The sequence below is a fragment of the Gobio gobio genome (assembly GCF_949357685.1).
Source record: "Gobio gobio genome assembly, chromosome: 5".
NCBI lineage: Eukaryota > Metazoa > Chordata > Actinopteri > Cypriniformes > Gobionidae > Gobio > Gobio gobio.
Window position 1 is genome coordinate 38171381 of NC_137101.1, and position 27923 is coordinate 38199303.

The 27923-nt window shown below is 36.6% G+C and overlaps 1 protein-coding gene across 1 annotated transcript in view; it reads left to right on the forward strand.

Annotated features, from left to right (window-relative positions):
* Nucleotides 1–6936: 6936 nt before the first annotated feature.
* The window catches only part of LOC307126292 (uncharacterized protein), a gene marked incomplete at its 3' end in the record, with an annotated part of 35270 nt that continues 14283 nt past the window's right edge, over nt 6937–27923 (forward strand). The window contains exons 1-3 of the mRNA XM_079816756.1: nt 6937–7004; nt 9988–10135; nt 24527–25761. Of these exons, the coding sequence (XP_079672882.1) occupies nt 10051–10135; nt 24527–25761 (1320 nt within the window). The 5' untranslated portion in view covers nt 6937–7004; nt 9988–10050. The remainder of the gene's footprint in view (nt 7005–9987; nt 10136–24526; nt 25762–27923) is intronic.

Consider the following 27923-nt stretch of genomic DNA (forward strand, 5'->3'; position numbering starts at 1 on the left):
AACCCGCCCATAGGGGTGGGATCTCACTCAGAGAATGGAAGACACAGATGGCCGCATGGACATTCATAACGGAGCGGTGCGGAGCAAAGCGAGTGTTATCAATGAATTCCTATGAAAGTTAAGCTTCCATAGGCATGAACTGAAAACGCGCCAGACTGGACACACACCGTGAATGACTGTGAGGCTGTGAATGAATGACAATGCGGCTGTGAATGAAATCCAGTCGGCTGTGCTCATTTTAGTTTTGGTTTAAAATTAGCACCAATTCAGAGGCGGGTTGCTTGAATTGTGGGTTCATGAAAACACAACAACAAAACGGTAGGCCTACAATGACAAACTCACTTAAATAGGTGCATTTCGCTTCCAAACCAAATCTTCTGCGATCACCTGGTCTGTCAGCTCCTCAATCTCTGATGAATGAAAACAATAATGTGAGATGGTGGTCCAGTGGGTAAAACCATGGAACTGATACACAGAAGGTTGCTGGTTCGATCCCAGCAGTCACCACCAGTGTGTCCTTGAGCAAGGCACTTTACTCCATGTTGCTCCAGGGGGATTGTCCCTGTAATAAGGGTAAGATGTTTGGAATGTAAATGTAAATCTGACTCTTGCTGCGTTTGTGCTGTGACACTCATTCGGCTCATGCTGTAATGAGCAGACACATTCAGTTTTTAATTGCAGTGTCTGTTCTCTAACTGAACTAAATTATATTATTACTATAAAAATCAAAACGACAGTGGGGTGGTGCCGCGGTGGGAAAGAGATGTAACATTAAACATTACAAGAGATGTTGGTTGAGATGGCAACCAAGGCCATTATGGCTCGTAAGTATTAGGGCGCTTTCACACCTACCTTGTTTGGTCCGAATCAAAATTACAGGTGAGAAACCTCCCCTGTACCACGGTCCGGACCAAACAGACGAAATTTGGTCCGAAGAAAAGAGGTAGTCTCGGTCCAGATCAAACTGATCAAAAGTTCGGTTCGTTTCTAGTGTGAAAGCATTTTCTGTATGGTTCGTACTTTCAGACCATTTACAGGAAGTTCCTGTTTATGTTTAAATATTTTAATGTTATTTTTAAATTTCATCTAGGCTACATTGATCATGAAAAGTGAAAATATGCGCAATATGTCAAAAGACAGAAGGTCAGAAATGATTTTGAAAGAAATGTTGTATGATTTTGCTTATGTTACGTTCTGCTTTATTTTCATGGTATTGTTGGATGCTGTGGTGTGCTTCTCTCTCTTTCTGTGTGTTCTACCTGTTTCTCAACCAGGTGTGGAGGAGAGGGAGCTGATTGCTTGCACCTGCTACTCATTACTGTGCCGGGGCAGCAAACTCAAAAGCGCTCAACATGCCTGCCACAGTGAAGCTCACCTTCTGTTTCACCTTCAGAGTGCTGTTCCTCTTTCCTGCCCCATGTTGCTGTGTTTATTGTACCACAGATATTGCACTGTTGTGAAACTTAGCAGATACGGCTTATTGTAGCCAAGCTGGTTAATGAAGTGTCTAGTGTTGTTGTTGCTGTTTTTGCTTAGTTAGGGAGTTAGTGTACATTTTTGTTGTTAATTTGTATTTATTTTGTGAAGTTTAGACAGTTTTACTCCCTAATTAGTTAACCCTAATAGAGGGTCCTTTTTGTTTGTTGTTTTGGCCTTTCCCCCTCCTGAAGTCTATTTTTGCTTCCCATTTTTACTTTTATCAATTGTACATTTGTCAATAAAACACTTCTTAATTTGGACAAAAATTATTAATTTGGTCTGTCGTGCGGGTCAGGGGACTAGTACGCACTCACCCCAACCAATCTTATTCAAACTTTTCTGTTACTCCCTTGCCCTAGACTTTTTACATCTGGGACGCAACACTTAGAAAGCCTTTCTTTAATGTGAATTTCGTTTTGTATAAATTGTATCTTAATTTTAATCAACATTTAATCAGATAATTGCCTGGATTTAATAAATAAGAAGCAAATAGTCTATAGCAGACAATAATTGTGGGAGCGATCACATGCTTTGCACGTGAACTGGAGCGCGTCTCAAATGAACCAAAACTCAGCAGGCTACTTGTCTCACAAACATGAGAAATATGTGTATATAAAGCTTGAAATGTCCACTTTTAAATGTAACGAAAAGAAAATAGTCAAGCAATGTGCCCTGTTCAATAGTGGCAATGATATGCGTCCGTTCACAGGGTTCCTACAGGTTTCTTCAAGTTCAATTCAAGTCTTTTTAAGACCATTTATATAAAAAAATTTAAACCTATTTCGCACTTCTCCTTTGCTTGTTGCTTGAGGTCTGTGTTGTGTTGCAGTCTATGGTTGTGGTGCTGTAGCGCGTGATCTTCATTTACTGAAGGCATCATGGGTTCGCAGTATTTTGTACTTTGACCCGGGGCTGCGTTGCGTTCTCAATTATTGGTTCCGCCACTCTTTATTTATACTACGTTATTTAATCAAAATAATCGTGTCCGATCACACCCAACTAATGAGCAGTAAAATTTGTGCACATTAGTGTTAATATTGTTCACATTAGGTTTTACTTGGTTCTGTACTTTTTTGTAATTTTAATAATTGACATGTATCTTTAACCATATTATTTTTTTCTCACTTGATGATTCACGTCTACAGATCGTTGTTCATAGTGTTTTATTTTACCTTTTTAAAATAAAAAAAATATTTTGAAAATTACAAATTGTGTAGGTGTTTGGGCCTTAAAGGGTTAGTTCACCCAAAAATGAAAATTAGCCCATGATTTACTCACCCTCAAGTCATCCTAGGTGTATATGACATTCTTCTTTCAGACAAATAAAATCTGAGTTATATTACAAAAGTCCAGGCTAATACAAGCATTATAATAGCAGTATTTGCTCTGTTTTTGAAGTCCATAAAAAAGTGCATCTGTCCGTCAAATAACGTGCTCCACGCGGCTCCGGGGTGTTAATAAAGGCCTTCTGAAGCGAATCTATGCGTTTGTGTAAGAAAAATATCCATATTTAAAACTTTATAAAGTAAAGTTTTGGCCGACCGCCTTCCGTGTTCAATTAATGGAAAAATTGTTGAAAGTTCCTCTGCCGAAATGAAAGACCAACGAGACCAGGTAGGCTCGTCATGACATCACGTACGCATCTTGAGTTTCACTTTCAACTTTCAACACTTTTCCATGGAAGCCGATCGGCTGGAACTTTACTTGATACATTTTTAAATATGGATATTTTTCTTACACAAACGCATCACTTTTCTTCAGAAGGCCTTTGTAAACACCCCAGAGCCGCGTGGAGCACGTTATTTGACAGACAGATGCATTTTTTATGGACTTCAAAAACAGAGCAACTATTAGGCCTACTGCAATTAATTAGCCTGGACATTTTTTAAATATAACTCTGATTATATTCGTATGAAAGAAGAATGTCATTATACCAGGATGACTTGAGGGTGAGCAAATCATGGGCTAATTTTCATTTTTGGGTGAACTATCCCTTTAATTGTCTGATAGCCTAAATATGGATCACAGACCAGGGCCAGATGAGCCCCAGATATAAAATATAAGCCACGGATCTGGGCCACAGATCAGATCTCTCTCTCTCTCTCTCTCTCTCTCTCTCTCTCTCTCAAATTCAAATGAGCTTTATTGGCATGACTTTTTTACAGTATTGCCAAAGCATTGGCCATCACATAAGCAATGAAAAGAAAAAGAAAAGAAAATCAATAAAGTCAATAAATCAATCAGTAAACAAATACATGAATGCATTTTGTAATCAAGAAAAGTATTACGACAATAAAATAATAAAAAGATAAAAAATACATTTATACACATTCAGATGAGATGGGAATATTTCTGCCTTTAGTTTTGTCCACTGGCTGACTCTCTTAGTTTGTGGCAGGCTGTCACATATTTTGCTGCTGTTGTAGTCAAGTTAGATTTTTCTCCCAGAATATGAATACATTTTTCTGAATTTGGTAATGCCATAAAATTTGGTTCTAGTTGTTGGAATTTATTGAAATAGTCTGATCTGATGTTGTGATAGTAATGGCAGTGCAGCAGGAAGTGTTCCTCTGTCTCCACTTCTCTCTGAGAGCACAGGGAACACAGTCTCTGCTCTCGCGGCTGCCATCTCTGTCTGTGCCGTCCTCTCTCTATGGCCAAACTGTGGTCACTCAGCCTGTATTTGGTTAGGGTCTTTCTCACTTTATGCTCTTTCACACAGCTCAGGTATTCTGCTGGTTTATATTCTCTTTTCAGGTGTAAATAGAGTTCCATCTTCTTTTGTAATTTAGTGGCTTCTTTCCAATAGGTAATGTAATGTTGTTTTTGTAGTTGTATAATTTGGTTGGGCCAGATTGTGCTGTGCTGTGCGGGTGTAGCTTCAGCACCAGCTGTGAGAGAGCGCTCCGGGGCCGGTTCTGCTCTTGACACCGCAGGGCTTCAGCCTGGTATGAGCTCGGGTCACTGCGCTTCAGGTGCTGGTAGAATTTCAGAGCTCTCTTTTGGATGCTTATTAATAAGGGGTATTGTCCTAATTCAGCTCTGCATGATTTGATCAGTTGTTTGGTGTCGCTCCATTTACTTTTAGGATGCTTTTACAAATTTGGGTATGCAGAGTTTCAATTTCTTCTTTTTCCCATTTTGAAAAATCTTGTGTTTTTAGGGGTCCCCATATCTCGCTGCCATATAGTGCAATCAGTTCAATTATTGCTTTTAGGATTTTTAGCCAGGTTTGGATTGGAAGTTCATGTCGAATTGTATTTTTAATCATGTAGAAGACCCTCATTGCTTTTGCTTTCAGCTCATTCATAGCCAGATTGAAGTTCCCTGTTGAACTCAGTTTTAGTCCCAGATAGGTGTATTCATGGGTGTGCTGGAGGACCTGGTTTCCTGCTCTGAAGGTGTATTTATTTTCCCTACACCTGGATCTATTTTGAAAAATCATTATTTTAGTTTTTGCAAAGTTAATTTTAAGAGCCTAAGTCTGACTGAATGTCTCTAGGATGTCAAGGAGCTGTTGTAGTCCTTCTTTTGTTTTAGACAGAATGACTAAATCATCTGCAAAGAGGAGACATTTGATTTCTGATTCAGTCAGGATTGGGCCGGGGGCAGTCGAGTTATTTAACTCTTTGGCTAATTCATTTATATAAATGTTAAATAGAGTGGGGCTCAATGGACAACCTTGTCTGACTCCTCGTTTTTGAGGGAAAAAATCTGTTTGTTTGTTCCCTATTTTTACAGCACACATGTTGTTTTTGTACATGGTGTTGATCAAATCAAATGTTTTCCCTCCAATTCCATTTTCCAGTAGTTTTAGGAAGAGTCCTTCGTGCCAGATTGAATCAAAAGCCTTCTCAAAGTAAACAAAGCAAGCAAAGACTTTGGATTTGCTCTGGTGTACATGTTTCTCAATGATCGTGTGGAGGGTGTAGATGTGGTCAGACCTTCTGTGTTTGGGCAGAAATCCAATTTGACTTTTGTCCAGAATTTTGTGGGTTTTGAGAAAGTTCTGCAATCTCATATTAACAACCGAACAGAATATTTTCCCCAGGTTGCTATTAACGCATATGCCTCTGTAATTGTTTGGCTCAAATTTATCTCCTTGTTTAAAGATCGGTGTAATCAGGCCTTGATTCCAGTTGTCGGGAAAATATCCCACACTCAGAACCATATTGAATAATTTGATAATTGCGGTTTTGAATTTATCGTTGGTGTATTTGATCATTTTGTTTAATATTTTATCAATGCCGCATGCCTTGTTGGGTTTTAAAGCATGTATTTTCTCTGTTAGCTCATTTACGGTGATTGGGAAATCAAGGGGGTTTTGATTTTCTTTAATTTTCTCTTTCAGGATTTCTAATTTGTTTTTCATTTCGTTTTGAGCAGGATTTGTTTCAGTTGTTTTGAACAGATTTTCAAAGTGTGTCCTCCATATGTTCCCGTCTCGAATGGCCAATTCTTCCTGTTGTGGTCTATAGAGAGTGTTCCAAATGTTCCAGAAGTCACTGCTATTTATTGACTCCTCCATTTCTAGAAATAATTGTTCTGTGTGCTCTTCTTTTTTTGCTCTTAGTGTTTGTTTGTACACTTTAAGCGCTTCATGGTATTGATGGCGGAGTTCTTGATTGTTCTTGATGTCAGGATCTCTGTGTTTTTGATTGGATAGATTTCACACTGACTCATTGTCAAACCACTTTTCACTGGTGTTTTTTGGCTTCCTTTTTGATGATTTTTTCAAATTGCACATGGATGCTGATTGGTGGAATATATTGGTAATGTCACTTAGTGCCAGATTTATGCCTATTTTATTTTGTGGATATGTTTTCATTGTAAATGTGTCTAATAATAATGTGATAGTTGGACTTTCTATTGAACTTTGATAATTTCCTTTGCTGTTTTTTGTCCACTTGTAGGATTGTTGCAGCCTCAGTAATTGAGAGGGCTGTCTGTGGGATGCATTGGTTTGAGTTGGTTTTAGATATAGTGTAAGTTTACAGTGGTCTGACAGAGGTGTTTGAGGACTGACTGTGAATGCTCTGAGATGCACTGGGTCAAACTCTGGGATGAAATAATCTACAGTACTGTTGCCCATAAAAGAGAAGAGCCAAAAGAGTCTCCCCGTATGCGCCCGTTCACTTTATACAGGCCCAGTGACTGACAGAGCTCGAGAAGGCTTCTCCCTCTTTTGTTGGTGAATTTGTCGTAATTATTTCTTGGGCGATATAAGGGCAAAGGGTGGCTGGTGTTTGTAATATATTTACATATTTATATATTTATACATAAATATTATTTATGTATTAATATTACATTATACATCTCTCTCTCTCTCTCTCTCTCTCTCTCTCTCTCTCTCTCACTCACTCACTCACTCACTCACTCTCTCTCACTCTCACTCTCACTAAAACAGACACACACTTGTGATTTTAGACAGCAGCGTTTGAACAGGTCTTTTATTTTGTTCAGGCGATGTGACGTCATACGAATGCGTCGCTCTGCTGTGTCTGTTGTGATTCGGCTGCAGAAAGGTTAGTGTTTTAAAGCATTTAATGTGTTTAAATCAATGCAAACTGTAATATATATATATATATATATATATATATATATATATATATATATATATATATATATATATATATATATATATATATATATATATATATATCACACCCGATGTAAAGTAAATTATATATTATTGAATTTAACATTATACGGTTTTACCTAACAATAATGAACGTTATTAAGTGAGGAAAGCCCATCCAAACTTAAGTTACAAAAAAGGTGCGTCTCATTTCGCTCCCTATATCGTGAATCAGTTTATCATCCGTTTAAACACGAATTCTGCCACTGGCAAGTAGTGATGGAGAAACTGAGCTTTTCGAAACGCCGCGAGAATTAAATCAATCGCTTCGTAAAACGATTCAGTGATGCAAAGCACGCGAATCACCTCACGCCGACGAGACCTGTCCTGCAGGTATTTGCATCGGGAACACGAACGTGTAATGACAAAAATCACAAACCATTTAGAAATATTTTCAGTAAAGTGTAACCTATTAAATATAATCTACAAATCGCCAATGTAAAGCATAAATGACTAAACATAAAGTGTTTCTATAATTAGTTTTTTATTATTAATTTCTAGTGCTAATTTTGTGTTGTTTTGGCTGATAATTTAAAGTCAACACGAAATCTACATAAGCCCTATTCAGGTAATTGTTTCTCACGTGGACGTCTGTAAAAATAAATTTGTATGGCACCTGATTTAACGCGTTAATATTTAATTTAAGACTTGCTATAGTTGAAAGTTTTTCTGTCTTGCATTTTATCCTAAAATGATCGATGTCATTTAAAAAAAATTGGAAATTTGTAACAAAAGAAAAAAAAAGCAGACGTTCTGACACATGACCCGGAAGCATGGAATTTTGTTTACAAGCAGAGGAAGACGAAGGAACACCGGCTCTACATCATATTCTTGTCAAGTCAAGTCAAGTCAACTTTATTTATATAGCGCTTTTAACAATGTAGATTGTTTCAAAGCAGCTTTACAGTGTTAAACAGGAAAATAATGCAGCATAATTTCAGAATCTTCCAGAATCTGGCAGTACGTTTTGGGAGTTCATTTTTAGTCCATCTCTGCAAAACGGACTTCAGGATGGACTAAAATGAACTCCCAAAACGTACTGCCAGATTCTGGAATATGAATTCTTCAAACAGTGGTACTAGAGGATGTGGTGCTGGTCCTTCAAGAGTCACTCTCAACCTATCTGTCCATAAAGCCTATTAAAAAACCTTCTTCATGTATTTTACAACACTTCAGCTTGTGATTCTTATCTAGTGGGGGTCATTTTTTAGGATTCTTTACCTAACTGAAGTCTCTGAGATCCTGACACCTTGCACTTCTGGAGACTCCAGGTAGGTTGCAGCTCTGGAAAATGGTGGCGCTGGAGACTAAAGGGTTCCTGATGGTTTCACCCTTAATTCTTCACCTTAATTCTTAATTCTTTTGCAGTTAACAGGTGTCTTTTCTTCACCACCTGTTTTTGTCAGATCCTGCTGACCCAATAAGCATTTCACTGTCCAATGGTCACGCCTTAACTGCAATGTCTAGTATTGCATTAGTATTGCATCCTTCTCATGGGCATTTAATACTTTTTGACTTTTCAGTCTGAGTTAAATCTCTTTTTTGGCTCAATTTATCTGTAAAAGAAAACATGCCTAATAATTCTGCACACCTGAATATAAGGTGATTTTCATTTCCAGCCTTCATGAACAATTATATATCACTTATACATTATTAAATACTAAATCAATAGTAGTTATTAGGATTACTGTGGTTTGGAATTGGTCAAATGTGCCTGGAAAAAAAATATGATCAGAAAATCAACGTGCCTAATAATTCTGCACTCCCTGTATACCATGACAAGGGAGCTATTTTGCTGAGTATTTTCACAAGTGCACGTTACATTGATTTAAATTCAACAAACAAGTAGTAAAGTTACTTACATTTTAGACACAATATTGACAGTTTAGTTCGGTTTCACCAACGGAAAGAGTTCCAAACAAAGGCCTTCTGAAGTGAATCGATGCGTTTGTGTAAGAAAAATATCCATATTTAAAACTTTATAAAGTAAATTATCTAGCTTCAGGCCGATTGCCTTCCGTATTCAATTTATGGAAAAAGTGTACAAAAAGTTAAAAATACTTGACAACGTAAGCATCTGAATGCCTTTATTAACCCCCCCGGAGCCGTGCGGAGAGTTATATGATGGATAGATGCACTTTTATGGACTTCAAAAACGAAGCAGCATTCACTGTCATTATAAAGCTTGGACGAGCCAGGACATTTTTCATATAACTCTGATTGTGTTTGTCTGAAAGAAGAATGTCATATACACCTAGGATTGCTTGAGGGTGAGTAAATCATGGGCTAATTTTCATTTTTGGGTGAATAAACCCTTTAATTTAAACAGTCAAGCAAAGAACTCAAAATAGTACTTAATTGTTTATTTTCATTGGCCAAAGTAGTAGTAAACATGCACCTAAATAGTTTTCATAAGTAAATTCAACACAATGCTCAAATTTGTCCACTTGACTTAGAATTTTAAACTTTTTTTTATAGTAAACAAAGGTGTGACATCATATGAAAACTGAATAGCAATGCAAGTTTATTTATATAGCACATTTCATACACACAGGTAATTCAAAGTGCTTTACATAAAAAAGGAATTAAAATAATCATAAAATTGTCACAACAGATGCATAAGAAATAAAAATAAAAATAGAAAATAAGATAAAATTATTACTAAATTCGGGGTGTCCCTATCTAAATGGAAAAGTCTAAGTTTCGATTGAAATAGGAAGAACAATTTTAATTTCATGTCAACTTTTTCTATTAATTCTGACTGACTCTCTTACCAGCGACTGATACTGAACTAGAGCTGATTGAGACACAGAGATTTAGTGTGGATTTATTTTTCTTTCTGTTAATTATTCTCATCTTAATCATGACAGTGTTCAAACGCAGAAAAACTCCTGGTGAAGTGACTGAGTTCCATGTGACACGCTATTATAAAGATGGCGTTTATTAAAGAGGAGAGTGAAGAAATGAAGATTGAAGAAACATTCAGTGTGAAACAAGAAGATACTGAGGAACAAACAGGTTGGTGTAATTCTCAAAGTTGATCTCAGTCATTTAATCTTTATTAAAGGGATAGTTCACCCAAAAATGAAAATTCTGTCATAATTTACTCACCCTCAAGTTGTTCCAAACCTGTATGAGTTTCTTTGTTCTGCTGAACACAAAAGAAGATAGAGTGAAGAATGTTTGTAACTAAGCAGATAGAGCAACTATTGACTACCATAGTATTTTTTTTCCTACTATGGTAGTCAATAGTTGCTCTATTTGCTTAGTTACAAACATTCTTCACTCTATCTTCTTTTGTATTCAGCAGAAGTTTTGGGTGAACTATCCCTTTAAAATGTCCACAGAAATGAATGATATTTTTAAATGTCAAGAATGTCCTAATTAATTTGCACTGTATAAAAATAAAATAAAACAGGAGTCAACTTAAAATAAGGCAACTTCTCGCAAGCGCATTTGAGTCAACTCCACAAACAGTGACTGAAGTCCGTCCAACTCAAAAGATTACATTAAAATCATAAGTTGAATGTTGCAACATGAATAGTCATGTTTAACTAAAGAATTATAGAACCAAGTATTTTTTGTTGGCTGAACACAAATAGGCCTATTATCTATAGGCATAGATTGATTCATTATATATTATTTAAATTGTATAATTAAATAAAAGACAGAACTAATCCTTAAAGAATTAGTTCACTTCAAAATGAACATTTCCTGATAATTTACTCATCCCATCTCATCCAAGATCTTCAGTCCAAAAGAAATTGTTTTTTAAAGAAAAACATTACAGGATTTTTCTCCACATAATGGTTTTCAACCTTTCCAACATGATGACGTCATACGTCGTGAAGAACAACACTGAAGTTGCGCATTTGAGGTTTAAAAAGTATATAAATGTTTGTTTGTTTGTTTTTTTAGAAAATTACAGTTGGTTTCGCTAGATAAGACCCCATTTCCTTGGCTGGGATCGTGCAGAGACCTCTGAAGCCCTTTGAAACTGCATTGATTTGGACCTTCAACCTGTTGGTTACAATTGAAACCCATTATGTGAAGAAAAATCCTGGAATGTTTTCCTTTAAAAATAAACATAATTTCTTTTCAACTAAAAAAAGAAAGACATGAACATATTGGATGAGATGGAAAAATCCTGGAATGTTTTCCTCAAAGTAAATTTACTAGTAAATGATCAGGAAATTCAGTTTGGAATTACTCACTTGAGAGAAATTAAAATGCTGTCATTTACTCACTCTCAAGTGAGTAATTCCAAACTACTGGTATGAATTTCTTACTACGGTAGTTCTTTAATATTCAGAGGAATCATTTTATGGCTACCATTAGCTGTTTGGTAACCAGCATTCTTTAAAAATCTTCTTTTGTGTTCAACTTAAAGATAAATAGTGATGACTGACTTTTCATTTTTTGGGTGAGCTAAACCTTTAAAGCAAAGGTTGAAACCAATAAATACTTAACATGAATCATAGTAATTAACTATGAAAGTATAAAAGAAACAATGTCCAGTGGAATAATGTCATTCAAATTAGGGGTGCACGATATATCGATTTAATATCGTTATCGCGATATCACGTTGCCCGATATTTTATTGTAAGTCTCGCGATAATTATGCAATATTTCGTTTATGACAAATTGAGACGCGTTTCACTGTATACATTCTTTATCGGATCTATTTTTTTTTAAACCGGGTCCCTCCTACTCGCTCCAAAGCTAACCGTCACTCTCTCACTTCTCTCTCGCTCTACACACACTTGTCGGGCCGGCTCGACGCACACACCAGCGCACGACAAATCGAAGAGAAAGAAAAGAAAGGACCTAAAGAGAGAGTGAAGGGAGCAAGTGGAGCAAAAGAAAGAACACAAAAGTAAGAAAATGAGTGTTGCTCAGGGAGAAGATGAAATAGTTAAGAACCACCACAAGCCTATTTTTATTTCTCTCCGTTTTAAATATTTCTCTCAGTTTATTTCGGCTCTCTTCGGAGTGTGCCTTTCAGTCTACGCGCTGATATGAGCAGATATCCGATCACTATGCACAAGTTAGGGGTGTTTAGCCACGCTTGCAATGCTGGTGTCAGAGAGTTATACTCACGGAACACTATAGTTATGCACAATTACGAAAGTTAATTATTTGAATGCGTTTTAAAGCATTACGTTAACGGTTAAACATTTCATTCGCGTGCTCATGCACTGTTTTAACATGCCCTGAGCTCACGCACTAAAAGCCTGTCAAACACGTGATTACTGAACTAAGTAGTCTTATTGCGCTAATACTGTCAAATACACACATGGTTAACATAAACACAGTCAGTTATGTCTAAAGTGAAAGTAAAATCGCGTGTCTGTGTATTAGATGTGTAGAGGTCTTACATTGACAGAAGCGCAGCCTTTAGTGAACATGCTGCCGCTAGTCCTTAAAGGGACAGTTCACCTAAAACAATGTCATTATTTACTCATCTAATGTTGTTCAAACCTGTATTAATTTATTCTGTTGAACACAGACAGTTGAATACCAGACAGTTGATGGTAGCCATTGACATCCATATTATTATTTCCTACAATGGGGACCAGCAACTGTTGGCTTCCAACATTCTTTAAAATATATTTTATGTCCAACAGAAGAAAGAACTTTATTCAGGTTTAAAACAACTTGAGCGCCAGTAATTGATGACAGAATTTTCATTTTTGAGTGAACTCTCTTTAATTTTACATTTATTCATACACTTTCATGCTGTACTGCTCTGAGCTGCCACTGTAAATCTTTATATATAATATATATTTATATATTTATTTTATATTATACTATACACTAGGAATGTGTACAAGGTTTTTTTAAGTATAGTTTTAAGTAAGGTTTTTCCAAGTCTTTTAAGTAAAATTCAAAAAGATTATTGCAATAAAATAAAAAAATTATAATAAAAATAATAATAACTCTTTCTGTTCCTGTCGGCTAAGAATAGAATAGAAAAAAACTGATGTGACAAGCCATCAGAACCGAACCAAAAACGTGGTTAAAAACAGAGGTATGTATTGAACCGTGGACTAACTGTATTGTTGCATCCCTACTGTACAACCAGATATGATTATTATTTATTTATTCATGTTGTACCAGTCCAATATGACTGTCAGTTGAAAACCTTTAAACCTTGTGTTGTAAGAATTTGTTTTATTTGTTATGAATCTATTTTGATGCGTTTTCTGTTACTTTGGTAATTTTACATAGGCTTAAAAATATCGAAATTAATATCGATATCGCAATATTCATTATCGATATCGCAATATCACATTTTTGTGAATATCGTGCACCCCTAATTCAAATGTTGCCTTGACATTTCCAAAAAGGCTTTGTCCATTAATCAGAATTTAGACTTTATTGACCATGAAAATCTTCTGAATTACTTTGAAAGTTCAGTTCTCTCAAGATACTCCATATTCAGAGCATACACGAGTCCAAACAAGTTAGTGAATACTGCTGGCAGATCTGTAATGTCCTCAAGAACAATTTCCTCCAGGATTATGGCTAGGTTGGTTACAGTTGGTAGTGATGTAACTACTGCAGCAACATCACCTTAGACCACAGTAAGGATTCAGTTTGTCGTTAATGCATACCAGTGACTCAGCAGACACGCTGGATTGACTAGGTAGGACATCAGCATTGGAAATCACCCGAAAAGTGTGCTAAATTGGCAACACTGGTAAATTAGATCAGGCCATCAGTTTGGGAAGAGCACAATGTAATGTAATTTAACTAAATACTGTGTATAGATTGTAGAACAATTATATATTATACAATAGTGGAATTAACATCAAAATTTAAAGTCCAACTTAATAAGAATAATTTATGTAGTTATATATTCTTTATTTGATTGAATTAAAAGCCGTTTCATGTCTATCCTTGAATTACTTAACTAGTCAAGGTTGATATAGGATTCAGAAAGTAATTAGTCATAAAATACTTTTTGGAGAGAGTAATTTGTACAGTAATCTAATTACACTACTGACTTTAAAGTTGTCCAAATGAAGTCCTTAGCAACATATATTACTAATAATAATACTTTTTAAAAAATATATATATTTACGGTAGGAAATTTACAAAATATATTCATGGAACATGCTCTTTACTTAATATCCTAATGATTTTTGGCATAAAAGAAAAATGGATAATTTTGATTATAAAATAATCACACCCCCATTGTGAAACATCGTGAAAGGCAATCAATTATGTCTTGGTTTACATATCTTGACAGATTCTAAAAAGGGTCAAAATCGGCCCAGTCAGAGATAATCTATCATATTGCGGAATTTTGTAATATCGCTAGATTTATTACTATCTTTTGTTTTTACATCTTGGCAGCACAGTTCAAGTCAGACTTAAATGGTGACAGGATATATTTGTTTTACATATGTATATGCATACATTCCATAAAAATAATAACAACGAATACATAAAACAGGTTGAAATGACTCAAATGCTGTGGATTCACAATCACTTAACCACACAGGGCACAGTAAGCAAGATAAAGTAATTATAAATCTTGTATTTCATAAAGATTTTTTTTTTTTTTTTTGTCAGTGGACGTCTATTCACAACCTCTTAAAAACTACTTGGGGCACTTAAATTAATTATTGCAGTATTAACAAGGTGTAAGCACAGCTTTTGCATATTTCACAAGGATTTCATAGAGGGTCATGATGGACTATAAATGCACGTGTAAAGGCCTCTCACAACTGATTCACAACAGGGTATATATACTACACATAGCTAAAAGTCAAAGTAACAATTATACATGCAACCCCAGAGAACTGTAGACATGTACAAATGTTCCTGAGTGCGTTTTTAGGAAATGTTCTGTTACATACTTTTACCCATTTATGCCATCCTACCGCAACTATTTTTGGCCAGGGACACGACGTTGCCGTCGGACCAATGATTGCTGGGCGCTATCTCACCTGTAATGTCCCAAATTAAATTTAATTAAACTTTAACAACCACCAACACCAACTGAATTAATTAATTTGTTAATAAGTTGTAGCTTTTACTGATTAATTTTTGGCTATAATATGTGCAGTTTAAATGTATTTGTAGAGGAAGAAGAACCGCAAACAAGTAAAGAAGCAGAAAGCAGTAGATTTAAACGCTTCTTTCAACAACAAACGACAAAAATAAATATATCACAGGAGAGGAAGAGTAAATTGGCTTTCTGTTGCCACAATTCGGAACGGCACAAGCGCGAACCATTTCTTCTTCACTTGTGAGCCGATCTTCACACACACGACGCTCCTCCCACCTGTACTATTTACATTTTTTGGTTCGCGCTTGTGCCGTTCCGAATTGTGGCAACAGAATGCGAAAATACAAGAATTTACATTTTCATCGTCTTCCTTTTCATGACCTCGAGATTCTGCAGCTCCTCCCACCTGGACTATTTGCCACGGGACTTCAGTGCGAGACTACAGCAAGCCATCTAAAACACTATTTAGGTGAATTTAAACAATGGCTAAGTTACTAAACGCATCTCGTTGTCATGCAAGGGCCCTGTTCATGTTGGACAGACATTTTAATTGCATTTTGTGTCTGTTAAGAGGCACAAAGACACTCATTATGTATGTGCCCCCATAACTGCCATGTTAGCTGAGTGGGAGCTCTAGGCATTAACTGTAACAGCTCCGTGTTGCAATCCGGTTCGTTTTTTTTTCTATAGACAGTATTCACAAAGGTATAACGATCAAGATTAACTTAAAAATTCACCGGAGTTCTCCTTTAATTAGGCACATTTTTTTTCCATGGAGCGAACACGGAGCGAGGTTTAAGTGAGGAGGGACCGAGGAGTGAGCGAGGAGCGGGAAGTGGTAAACCCAGAGTGCTGCTGGAGCGGAGTGATTATGAAATGCTTTGAGCGCGGGGCGAAAATTCTTGCCGCTCCACTCCGCTCACATACTCTGACGCTCGTGCATCCTCTCGAGGAGAAATCGAAACACATAAGCTCAGCTCACACAGAGAAACTCAGTTAACATACTGTGGTAAAAAAGTTTTTATTTTTTATAACATATGATACAGTTCGATGTCAAAGAGTGCTATTTTCCTCATTACCATCACGATTTAAAATGTGACACTGATTTCATATGACCATATGTTCCATAAACAATTCATTAACATTAAGTCACTTACATTTTAGATGCAATATTGACAGTTTTTGTTCTATTTCAGCAGCGAAATGGTTCCAAGATCACAGCAGAACCATAACATGTCTCTCATCAACAGTGTGTTACTGAATGATTCCGAGTTTTGAATTAATCGGTTGAATCAAAGATTCAATGACCTTTTCGTAGACGACTGCCTCATTCTTGAATGAATCAGCTGTTTCGACTCAATGACTCGCTCATTAAGACCTGCCGCCACCTACTGGCAGTTTAGTTTCATGTTTAAACATTCTTTCCAACATTTCTTATTTGTATATTAAAAAATCTCAATCTCATAACATTAATGCAGTTATAATTTTTCAGTGTAAATAGTTTAATTTGATTGGTAACAGCCCTATAGTGTCTTATTCTAATTTAATTTGATCAAATTTAAGGATGTAAAATTAAAGCTTAAGCATAGCCTATATTTAATAAGATTATGAAAAAAATGCCCTCTATAAAAAGTTTTACAAATTTACAGATTTAAATATATATTATATATATATTAATGACAGATTTACTTGTCCGAAGGAATGAATGAAAAAGCTTAATGTCGAGCCTTGCTGCTTTAACACATACTCTGTGCCAAGAAACCACACCACAAAATCGGCTGGTGGCTCAGTGTGCATTGTCCTATATGCTAAGTTTAATGGTTTCTTTTGTGCACACAAAATTCTGTGTATTTTATCAAGGTAACCTTTGAGAGGCTCAGTGCTAAGAATATTGTGGGTAGAAACCCAAAACTCATATAATTGCTGATTTTTGCATAATGAAAAAATGCACCTTGAATTATTTCAGCCTTGTTTGACAACAATAAAGAATCATTAAACAGCTGCCATGAAAGCACACTTCTTTTGACACATTTATTTTCATTAAATTCTTAATTTTCTATATAGAAAACTAAATAGGGGCAATAGTCTGGAAATACACATATTTTCCTATTACTCTTTCTTTTTTTTTTCATACTTTTACAAACTGGGTAGGAACCCTGGAGTAATTTAGGCCCTGTCCACACGAACACGGATATTTTCAAAACCGCAGCTTTTTCTTTGCGGTTTGGCCATTTGTCCACACGCAAACACAGTATCCGGACACTGAAACCAAACTTTTTTGAACACTCCTGCCAGGGTGAACATTTTTAAAAACTCAGTTTGCAGTGTGGTGTTGGGGTAACAGCTTAGGACCCAGGACCAGTAGTGAAAAATGAAGACCAGGAGTCAGATTAATTAAAGAAAATTTTACTGAAGAATAGTTTGCAGTTTCATCAGCAGAAGCCAGCTCAAGAGGAGTTCGTAGGCCGCACTCCCTCTAACAGTCTCCCCGCCTCCATCTAACGTACATACAATTTTTTGAACAGTTATACGGTTTTCAAGGTCTAGACACGTCATTACTGCCATGTGGAATGATTCTGATTCGTTCTAACAACATGCAATGTAAGCAACTTTCCACACGTAGACAGATAGGAGCATATATCACTAAAAATGCGTAGACTTGATGTCGCCCAGGCCCAGATTAGTCCCTAGCGACCTCGGAGGTCATAGAAAAGACGCCTCCAAGTCTAGAATCGTCTGCCGAAAGGACCATCTCCAATACTGGATCTGCACAGAATCATGAGACGCACACACAAAGCTTCACAGAATAACAGTTTCCATCAAGGTCGGGAGCATCTTAACTAACTATCAACAAAGCACTTCTCCAAAACATGCTGATACTAACTCTAGTTCAGAAGTGAATTTATTCTATTTAGTAAGAAAGAAAAGTATATCAAAGTCTGGATTCAAAAGCACAGAGCAACTAAAACACTACAATATCCTAAATCACTCCTTGAATATAGAGAACTGATTTATCAAATGTAGGACACTGTTATAACTTGATTATCATTAATTCTTATTTTAATATTGAACATAAAATCATTCTTGAAGGATATGTGTCTGATGAAGAGACAAGTGATGTTTGGCTTGACCCTTGACCCTTCATTCCCCCCTTTTAGACCATATGTGGGGGTCCCATACCGCCACGTCTGGTCTACAAGTGAGGTCACTACGGAAGGTCAAGTGGTGACGCATGTTTCCCTTTAGGGTCACAATTGTCTCTTCACCTCATCACGGACATGCTGGCCACTAAAAAGACCAGTCCCCGTTTTGAGGCTCTTTTACCCCTTCCACTCACAAACAGGGCCCCAATGTTCTTCTTAACTCAAAACTCCTGATCAACATACTGATAGCGTGCTTTCTCTCATTGAGAGGGGAACAGACAATATAGTACAATAGTATTCATACAATTATTTAGGGTTTCAGTAAAAGGAAATATAGAATAAAATAAAATAAAATAAAATGAAAGGCAAATCCATATTTAATCTCTGGAAGCCGGGCTAAATGAGCAATCTCTGTTGCTGCATTCCCATCAAGTTAGAGGTGTGTGTGATGCCTCTAAAATCTGAACACATGACTGAAATTTGCAAGGTTAAAGTGACCAGAATGATCTCAGCTGACCCTTGAATGCCAATCTTTAAGGTGTTTCCTGGCTCTCAATTATGCGGTATTTGGTGAGCGGTATAGAGGGGCCAATATTAGGGCAGGGGCTGCCGTGTCCAGTCTTGACCTTGGCCCCTACGAAACACAGCTTCCCCTCCCCACAGTGATGCTGCTGGCCTCACAGACATCTGCCTCACCTCTCATACACACCTCACATAAAAACACCCCCCTTCTTGGAGGTGCCCCAATGGCGGTGACCCCCATTGGCTTAGGTTGTCCTCCGCTGGCCAAAAGGCGAGCTTACCCGTCATCGGGGAATCACCTCATGCTCATTGGTCATCGTTTAAGATCTTTGACCCTCAACAGGATCCGATATTCTCTGGAACCTTTTGGAAAGTGCATTCAAGAGTCAGCAGAGCCCCGGGTCTGATTTCAAATTAGTAAAAAACATGGAGACAGGTTAATAATAGTTCCTGATCACACAGTTTTCCTGATACGAGTGTTCTCGTGAGACATCACACACGCCTAGGACAGACCCTCAGTCACCACTCAGAGAGCAAATACAAACTTTAGAAAATATAAAGGAAGAAACAAAATCATACCTAGGGAGGATCATTCAATTCATGATAATAATATAGAAAGATAAATATTGACTGAGTCTTTGATTATAAATTTAATTAAGATATATATACAGTTATATTGGAGAGGCAGTGGATTCTAGAACCCACCCTTTAAGTTTCTACTGAGGCCAAAGTGGGGTTATTAATGGTCTACCAATTTAGGCTGGTTCCTAATTTCCAATTAAAAATAGGATTGTAATTACTTTTTCAAAACAGACCTTTTCAGGTATAAAACTCAATAGTGGCCTGAAATAAAAATAAAAAGTAAATAAATAAAAATAAACAACATAATAGTCCATCCAATTGCATTCAGTCTCATATAGCATGCACCACCTCAAAGGAATAGAAAATAAAAGAAAACATTCACATCATCCATCTCATTATTTCCACTTAAAACATAAACTTGTTCCTAATTTTTACTCAAGAACCCTTTTGCTAAATTTACTTTTCCCAACAGACCCATGTTCTCCCCTCATAGCCCACATAACTGTTGATGGACTTATCCATAAAAAGAAAATCGTTAATGTTAAAACCTTTTCATCAAAATGACTTAATTATCAATTCGTATTCCATTCAATAAGCTTGTTCACTCATCTTTATCTTGTTGACATTATGCTTAATCATACTAAATACCAAATTATTAATCACCATGTTATTAGTAAAACATTCAAAATCATTCATCAGGGTTTTCTTTAAAGTACCCTTTTTTAATTTTCGTTTATTCTCAATGTCTTGTTCATTAAAACTCTTCAGGTGTAAGCTCCAAATGACCAAAATATTAAACCTCTTAATTCATGTCACTTGGTAGTGATACTTCATCAAATCCTCACTAGCCTTATCTTGCCACTTACGTGTCATAACTTTACCAAGAACTTACAGATTTCATAATCTCCCATATTACTTTAAATTTGGACTATAAGTCATCATCAATTTTCTTAAAACTGTTTTAGAATGATTTGTTCATCAATATCACTCATTTATAACTATATTAACTCTTTACCGGTGTTCCTAAATTCATTATTCCTCTATCAATCTGAAGATGCCACACAATATGATCATTATTGTTTCTTATCTCTACTGCTCTGCAGAAACCAAAATATTATATTCCTCTTATCTCATCCCAGTCACACAGAAAGACTTAAAGTCACTTGCTTCTTTAACATTAATTGTGGTTCTCTATATAAATCAAAATATCATAAAAAAAAAAAAAAACAATTAAAATAAAGTAAAACTAAAACTTTTCATTTTTAGAAGTTATCTCTTTGGTCGCCCTCCGGCCTTTCAGAATTTTGAGGGAGTCTCTGGATAATTTAGATAGTGACTTCAGCCAATGTGTCACTTTGTCTCTGCCGTCAAGTCTATAACATTTACGCTTACCATTTTGAATCAATTGACATTATTTAAATTTAAGCCCTCAGTTGAATTTAGACAATGGTTTTAACCCATGATGGATGGCAATCTTTAACTTTACAATTCCACTTTAACTAATCCAGAGAGTAATTCAAATCAACATCATAAATGACAAAAGTCGTCATAACAGACAGAGCTGGATAACAATCCATTTAAAGCTCGTCCCGTGTTCTGGATCATCTTTTCACCAGATTCCTTCAAAATTATCAGTTTCTCTAAAGGTTGTCGTTTACCTTAACCCATCTGTAATGGTCAAATACTCAGTCCAGAGGTTAATGACACCCAATTAGGACAGAACAGTTCTAGGAACACATACAACACATACAAAACATAAAGAGCAGTCACACCCACACACACATTAAACATGAATTGTTCATTCGCAAATTTTACTTTTAGTGTTTACTCAAATTATTATTTAAACTCAGTTTTTGCATCTGCTCATTATTAATTTGTCTCTACAAAAGTCAGCTGGATTGTTTTGGTTCTGATATAATTTCTTTGTTTTGTTTCAGCTTTAGCAGGGCGATAACAAATTGCACCATCCCTGCTTCCACAAGCAGTCTCTCTCTCTCTCTCTCTCTCTCTCTCTCTCTCTCTCTCTCTCTCTCTCTCTCTCTCTCTCTCTCTCTCTCTCTCTCTAACCTTTTTAACAGTCTTCTAAGACTTTAACTTCAATGTGAAATTCATCTCATACCTTTTTAAACACTGTTTTCCCTAAAACATGTCTTATTATTTTCAAGTGATGCCATGTGCTTTTACTCATCAATATCTTCTATCATTTGTGGCACAGGCTCAGATATCAGCCTTGAGCTGGTTTTGAAATAGAGAGAGACTTCTATGCATTCAGTACTGGTACTGCATTTTCATAAACTTTTAACTTGTCACTCTAACACAGCATAAGACTTGGCTAGAGATTGCATTTATCTTCCAATAAACATCAGACTTCACACTATCTCAGCGTAAGACCTGGCTAGAAATTAAAATTGTTTTCAAATAAGCGACAGATATTTTCCTTTTAACTCTATCTTTTGCCAGAATTGACGGTTCCAAGTAACCATAATTTTATATTTGTCTTTTGCCCAAACAATAAATTTAACTTCAAACATCTAAATTGAGTCTGAGTTACTCTTCCAATTTTAGCCCCAGCACCAGAAATGACATGGTGGGGCAGATTCAGATAAGCGAATTGTTTTATTACAGCTCTGCATGAGCTTATCTCTTGAAACCAAAACATCAGCTTCTAGGGTTTTTAGCTTCTAACACCCATTCTCCTACGGTGTTTTTACCAACATCCAGTCAAATAAACGTTATCAGAATTTTTTACGAATCATTTTAACATTTTTATCATTTAAACCCTCTATGTCTCTAATTATATAGTTACTGCCATTAATTGTTAACCTCATAATTTATTTTAAAATGATCATGGATCTTTCCTTTAAAAGGAATTCCTTAAGACGTCAATATATGAACTTATTACTTATTTCCTTATTTTCAATCTGTGTACCTCTGTTTAAAATCCCTCCGTGTCCGTGACTATATCTGTTTTTTCCTTCTTTTTTTTTTTCAAAAACAACTTCAAGTCCTTTTACTCAGACTACACAGACCAAATCCTACATAAGTTTCAGTGATTTCCTGCCAATTTATCTCATAAACAGTTAGGAATCAAAAAAATTTCCAGTCTTTTAGCTTTTAGCCAGTCAAGTTTCTGATTAACTTTTCAAATTAGAATTAAAACCTTTGCTGCCCATTTACTTGATAATTCTTTCAAATTTCTTTGACGTCAGGGCTTCAGAGCAGCGCTGCTTACAGCGTTTGCTGTCTTTCGTCTCAAAATCTTTATCTGGACTGATCATGTCACTCAAATTGTTAGCCATCATTTTAGTCAAAGTTCATACTCACCTGAAATTATACCAGCAGAGATGGAGGCGGCGATCTTTAACCAACACAGCTGTGGCTTCTGCGTGATGAAACTGCAAAGTACACTTATACGAAAAAGTTACTTACTGGTCCATTCCAATTTGGGTCATACCTTACATTTTACTCGGGATCGTTCCTGATGCATCCCTGGCAAACAACCCTGAATCTATTTTTATTTTGTTTAACTAATAACTTAATCCCTAACTGTCTATTGTCCTAAATTCGGGGATCCCCTATCTGAGTTGGAAGAGACGGAGAAGGTTTGCGGTGATGCACTGGCCCCCTTTGTCCAGTGCCGCATGCCCCTTTTAGGAGTGGTATCCTTACCTTAGCCCTTAATCAGCTCTCTCCCCTTTAAGCATGCCTACGTTGCACCCCGTTTCCAAATTATTGGCCTACTGGAGTGACTTCTTATACCCCTTGTGTGTTTCTCAAAAAGCTCTCGACTTACTCAGAGTAGCCGAAACACAATCCTTAGTATAATTATTCCCTATTTCCCATTGAAATAAAGCTCTCCCGTTCCCCTAACCCAGTCTCTTCCAGTCAGACAAGTCTAATAATAAAAATATTCTACCTTATCTACTTGTTTGCCAGAGGTGTACCAAGGAATGATTGCTCGCCAAATCCTCCACCATAAACTGTTGGGGTAACAGCTTAGGACCCAGGACCAGTAGTGAAAAATGAAGACCAGGAGTCAGATTAATTAAAGAAAATTTTACTGAAGAATAGTTTGCAGTTTCATCAGCAGAAGCCAGCTCAAGAGGAGTTCGTAGGCCGCACTCCCTCTAACAGTCTCCCCGCCTCCGTCTAACGTACATACAATTTTCTGAACAGTTATACGGTTTTCAAGGTCTAGACACGTCATTACTGCCATGTGGAATGATTCTGATTCGTTCTAACAACATGCAATGTAAGCAACTTTCCACACGTAGACAGATAGGAGCATATAGCACTAAAAATGCGTAGACTTGATGTCGCCCAGGCCCAGATTAGTCCCTAGCGACCTCGGAGGTCATAGAAAAGACGCCTCCAAGTCTAGAATCGTCTGCCGAAAGGACCATCTCCAATACTGGATCTGCACAGAATCATGAGACGCACACACAAAGCTTCACAGAATAACAGTTTCCATCAAGGTCGGGAGCATCTTAACTAACTATCAACAAAGCACTTCTCCAAAACATGCTGATACTAACTCTAGTTCAGAAGTGAATTTATTCTATTTAGTAAGAAAGAAAAGTATATCAAAGTCTGGATTCAAAAGCACAGAGCAACTAAAACACTACAATATCCTAAATCACTCCTTGAATATAGAGAACTGATTTATCAAATGTAGGACACTGTTATAACTTGATTATCATTAATTCTTATTTTAATATTGAACATAAAATCATTCTTGAAGGATATGTGTCTGATGAAGAGACAAGTGATGTTTGGCTTGACCCTTGACCCTTCAGTGGTCAAGTGGACAGTGAAACTGGAGATTTTGGCTTGTTGCGTCAGAACCGGAATCGGCAATAAAAACTTTCGAAGCCTTCTGGCCAACATGGCTTTACGGTTAGGGTTATATTGCCACTTGCTGGTTTGGCATACTCTTGACAGCGCTTCATAACGTGTTTTGCGTTTTCATTTGGACGTGATTTTTCTTTTTTTAAATGGAGGGAAAAACTTTATAAAAATACCCATGCCCGTGTGGAATAGGCCTAGAATCTAGCATATATGTTTTCTTTATGTTTTACATGTCTAAATGTTATGTTTGTTGCTTTTTGTCATTAAACTGGGGTTATGTCTTTTTCACCTTAGATCTGATGGCACTGGAAGAAGAGAATCAAGAACTAAATGAAAAGGAAGATAAAAATCAGTATGAGAAACATGATTTCATAACTGGAGAAAAATCTTTTAGTTGCTCTCAGACTGAAAAGACTTTGTCACGAAAAAAAGCTCAAAAGACAGGAGCTAGAAGTAATTTCACCTGCCAACAATGTGGAAAGAGCTTCACTCAAAATGAAAGCCTTAAAAGCCACATTAGAGTTCACACTGGAGAGAAGCCTTTCAGCTGCCAACAGTGTGGAAAAAGTTTTACTCAAAAAGGAAACCTGAAATTCCATATGAAAATTCACACTAGAGAGAGTCAATTCACCTGCCAACATTGTGGAAAGAGTTTCACACAAAAAGGAAGCCTTAAAGTCCACATGAGAATTCACACTGGAGAGAACCCATTCACCTGCCAACAGTGTGGAAAGTGTTTCACTCAAAAAGGAAGCCTTAAAAGCCACATGAGAAGTCACACTGGAGAGAAGCCTTTCACATGCCCTCAATGTGGGAAGAGTTTTAAACATAAACCAACCCTTACTGCCCACAGGAGAATTCACACTGGAGAGAAGCCTTTCACATGCCCTCAATGTGGGAAGAGCTTTACACATAGACCAACCCTTACTGCCCACATGAGAATTCACACTGGAGAAAAGCCGTTTGTATGCAGTCAGTGTGGAAAGAGTTTCAGATTTACAGTAATTCTTAATGAGCACATGAAGATTCACTCAAGAGAGAACTGTTTTAAATGTCATCAGTGTGGAAGGAGTTTCACAGACAGGAAACATCTTAAGAATCATGTAACAATTCACATCGGCGAGAAGCCTTTCATGTGCGATCACTGTGGAAAGAGTTTCACACTTAAAGGAAACCTTAAGATTCACATGAGAGTTCACACTGGAGAGAAGCCTTACACCTGCCCTCAGTGTGGAAAGTGTTTTACGATTAAAGGAAACCTTGAGGTTCACATGAGGCTTCACACTGGAGAGAAGCCTTACAAGTGTCCTCAGTGTGAGAAGAGTTTCACATATCAAAGAGACCTGAAATCTCATTTACAAACTCATTCTGGAAAGAAATTACAATATGAGAGAAGGTTTACGAAAAGGAGCATTTTAAGAAATTACCTGCATATTCAATCTGGAGGAAGGCGATTTAATTGTGATCAGTGTAAAAAAACATTTATTTTGCCATCACACTTAAAGATACACATGAAAAGTCACGCAGTTGTGAGACCCTATTCTTGTTCTTATTGTCGAAAGCGTTTTAAATGGCTCAGCAATTTAAAATGGCACCAGAAAATATGTATCCGTGTGAAATCCAAGCTTCACGTCCTATAATTTCCATTTTATAGAGTTGTCCCTCATATTATTTGATTCAGTATAATAGTGTATCTGCATGGCATTCTGATAGTATTCAGACCCCTTTCCTTTTTGCCATTTTGTTTACCTTATGCTAAAATGCATAACATACTAAAAGTCCTAAGAAATCCTAGTTGAGGAAATATGTTAAATTCTCAATATGATAGTCAATCCAATCAAAGAGTCAATCCGATATGTGCGCCAGTAAGGCCAGGCAACAATAGACCCCAATGGGGCTATTTTTTCCTTTACTCCTATCAAAATGAAACTTTACACAATGAAAGTTTGTTTTACAAGTTTCTTTGAAAATGAATTTTATTATGCAAATGAGCTATAAACTAATCGAATATGCCCAAAATACACCCTAATAGGCTTATTTTTTCCTTTACTCCTACCACAATAAAACTTTACACAGTAAACGTATACATGAAAAGTAACTTTTTTTGTATTACAAATTTCTTTTTAAATGACTTTGAATACGCACATGAGCTCCACACTTATTGAATATGTCCTAATTTGCATAGTAGGCAGAACTGCATAGTAGGCCCAATCTTCATCCAATCATCCTACTGCCAATATGCTGCTTTTAGACAGGCCTCTAACCTGAAAACTGCCTGGCTTGGTATTACCTGCCAGGGGTATAACCCCCGCTGGTATAGTCTTCAGGGTCACGGAGGCACACAAGCCTCCCCACCACGACAAGGTACACTCAAAAAAATTACTCTTTGAATGAACATAAAAAAAAATCATGGAAAGTATTTCCACATGATAAACTTGCTTTATTTCAGCATTATGCAATTATGTTATTCCAATTTAATGTACTTACGTTGAGTCAACTTAATTTATTAAGGTTGATTCAACTTATTTACTATGGTTAGGCACAGCCTAATTTAATAGTGTCAGCCCAACTCATTTGCAATGTTTTGGACCAGCTAATTTATTTAAGTTAGCCTAACAAAAGTGCTTAATGCTGAAAGCCATTTAGGGCGTTTTCACACCTACCTTGTTTGGTCCGGATTTTCTGACTTTTCAGTTTGGTCCGAATCAAAATTGCAGGTGTGAAACCTCCCCCGTACCACGATCCGGACCAAACGGACGATATTTGGTCCGACGAAAAGAGGTAGTCTCGGTCCGGATCAAACTGAACAAAGGTTCGGTTCGTTTCTAGTGTGAAAGCATTTTCTGTATGGTTCGGACTTTCAGACCATTTATAGGAAGTTCCTGTTTATGTTTAAATATTATAACGTTATTTTTAAATTCAATCTAGGCTACATTGATTATGAAAAGTGAAAATATGCGCAATATGTCAGTAGACAGAAAGTCAGAAATAATTTTGAACGAAATTTTGTATGATTTTGCTTAGAAAGCATTTCTTTAATGGGAATTTCGTTTTGTATAAATTGTATCTTAATTGTAATCAACGTTTAATCAGATAATTGCCTGGATTTAATAAATAAGAAGCAAATAGTCTATAGCAGACAATAATCACGGGAGCGATCACATGCTTTACACATGAACTGGAGCGGGTCTCAAATAAACCGAAACTCAGCAGGCTACTTGCCTCACAAACATGAGAAATATGTGTATATAAAGCTTGAAATGTCCACTTTTAAACGTAACGAATAAAAAAATAGTCAAGCAATGCGCACTGTTCAATAGTGGCAACGATGATATGCGTCCGTTCGTTCAACTTGTCAAAGACGCTGACGTCAGACGCACGTCCGTTTACAAACCAATCAATGTCCAGATGCCGCCCACACAGATGATGACGAGTGGACGCAAGTGCGTCATGTAAAGTTCTTTAGTCCGCTCACATAATTGCAATGTGAAACCAAACCAAAACTAACCGAATATATAAAAAGTATCAAAACATGAACTTTGGTTCGGACCTTGGTGCGGACTTTCAGGTGTGAAAACGCCCTTAATCACATGGAAATCCTTTCCATGATTTAATTACATTAGTTCAAAGAATAGTTTTTGAGTGCATTTACAAAACCTTTTACAAGATTTGATTGGCTAGCCAGAAGATG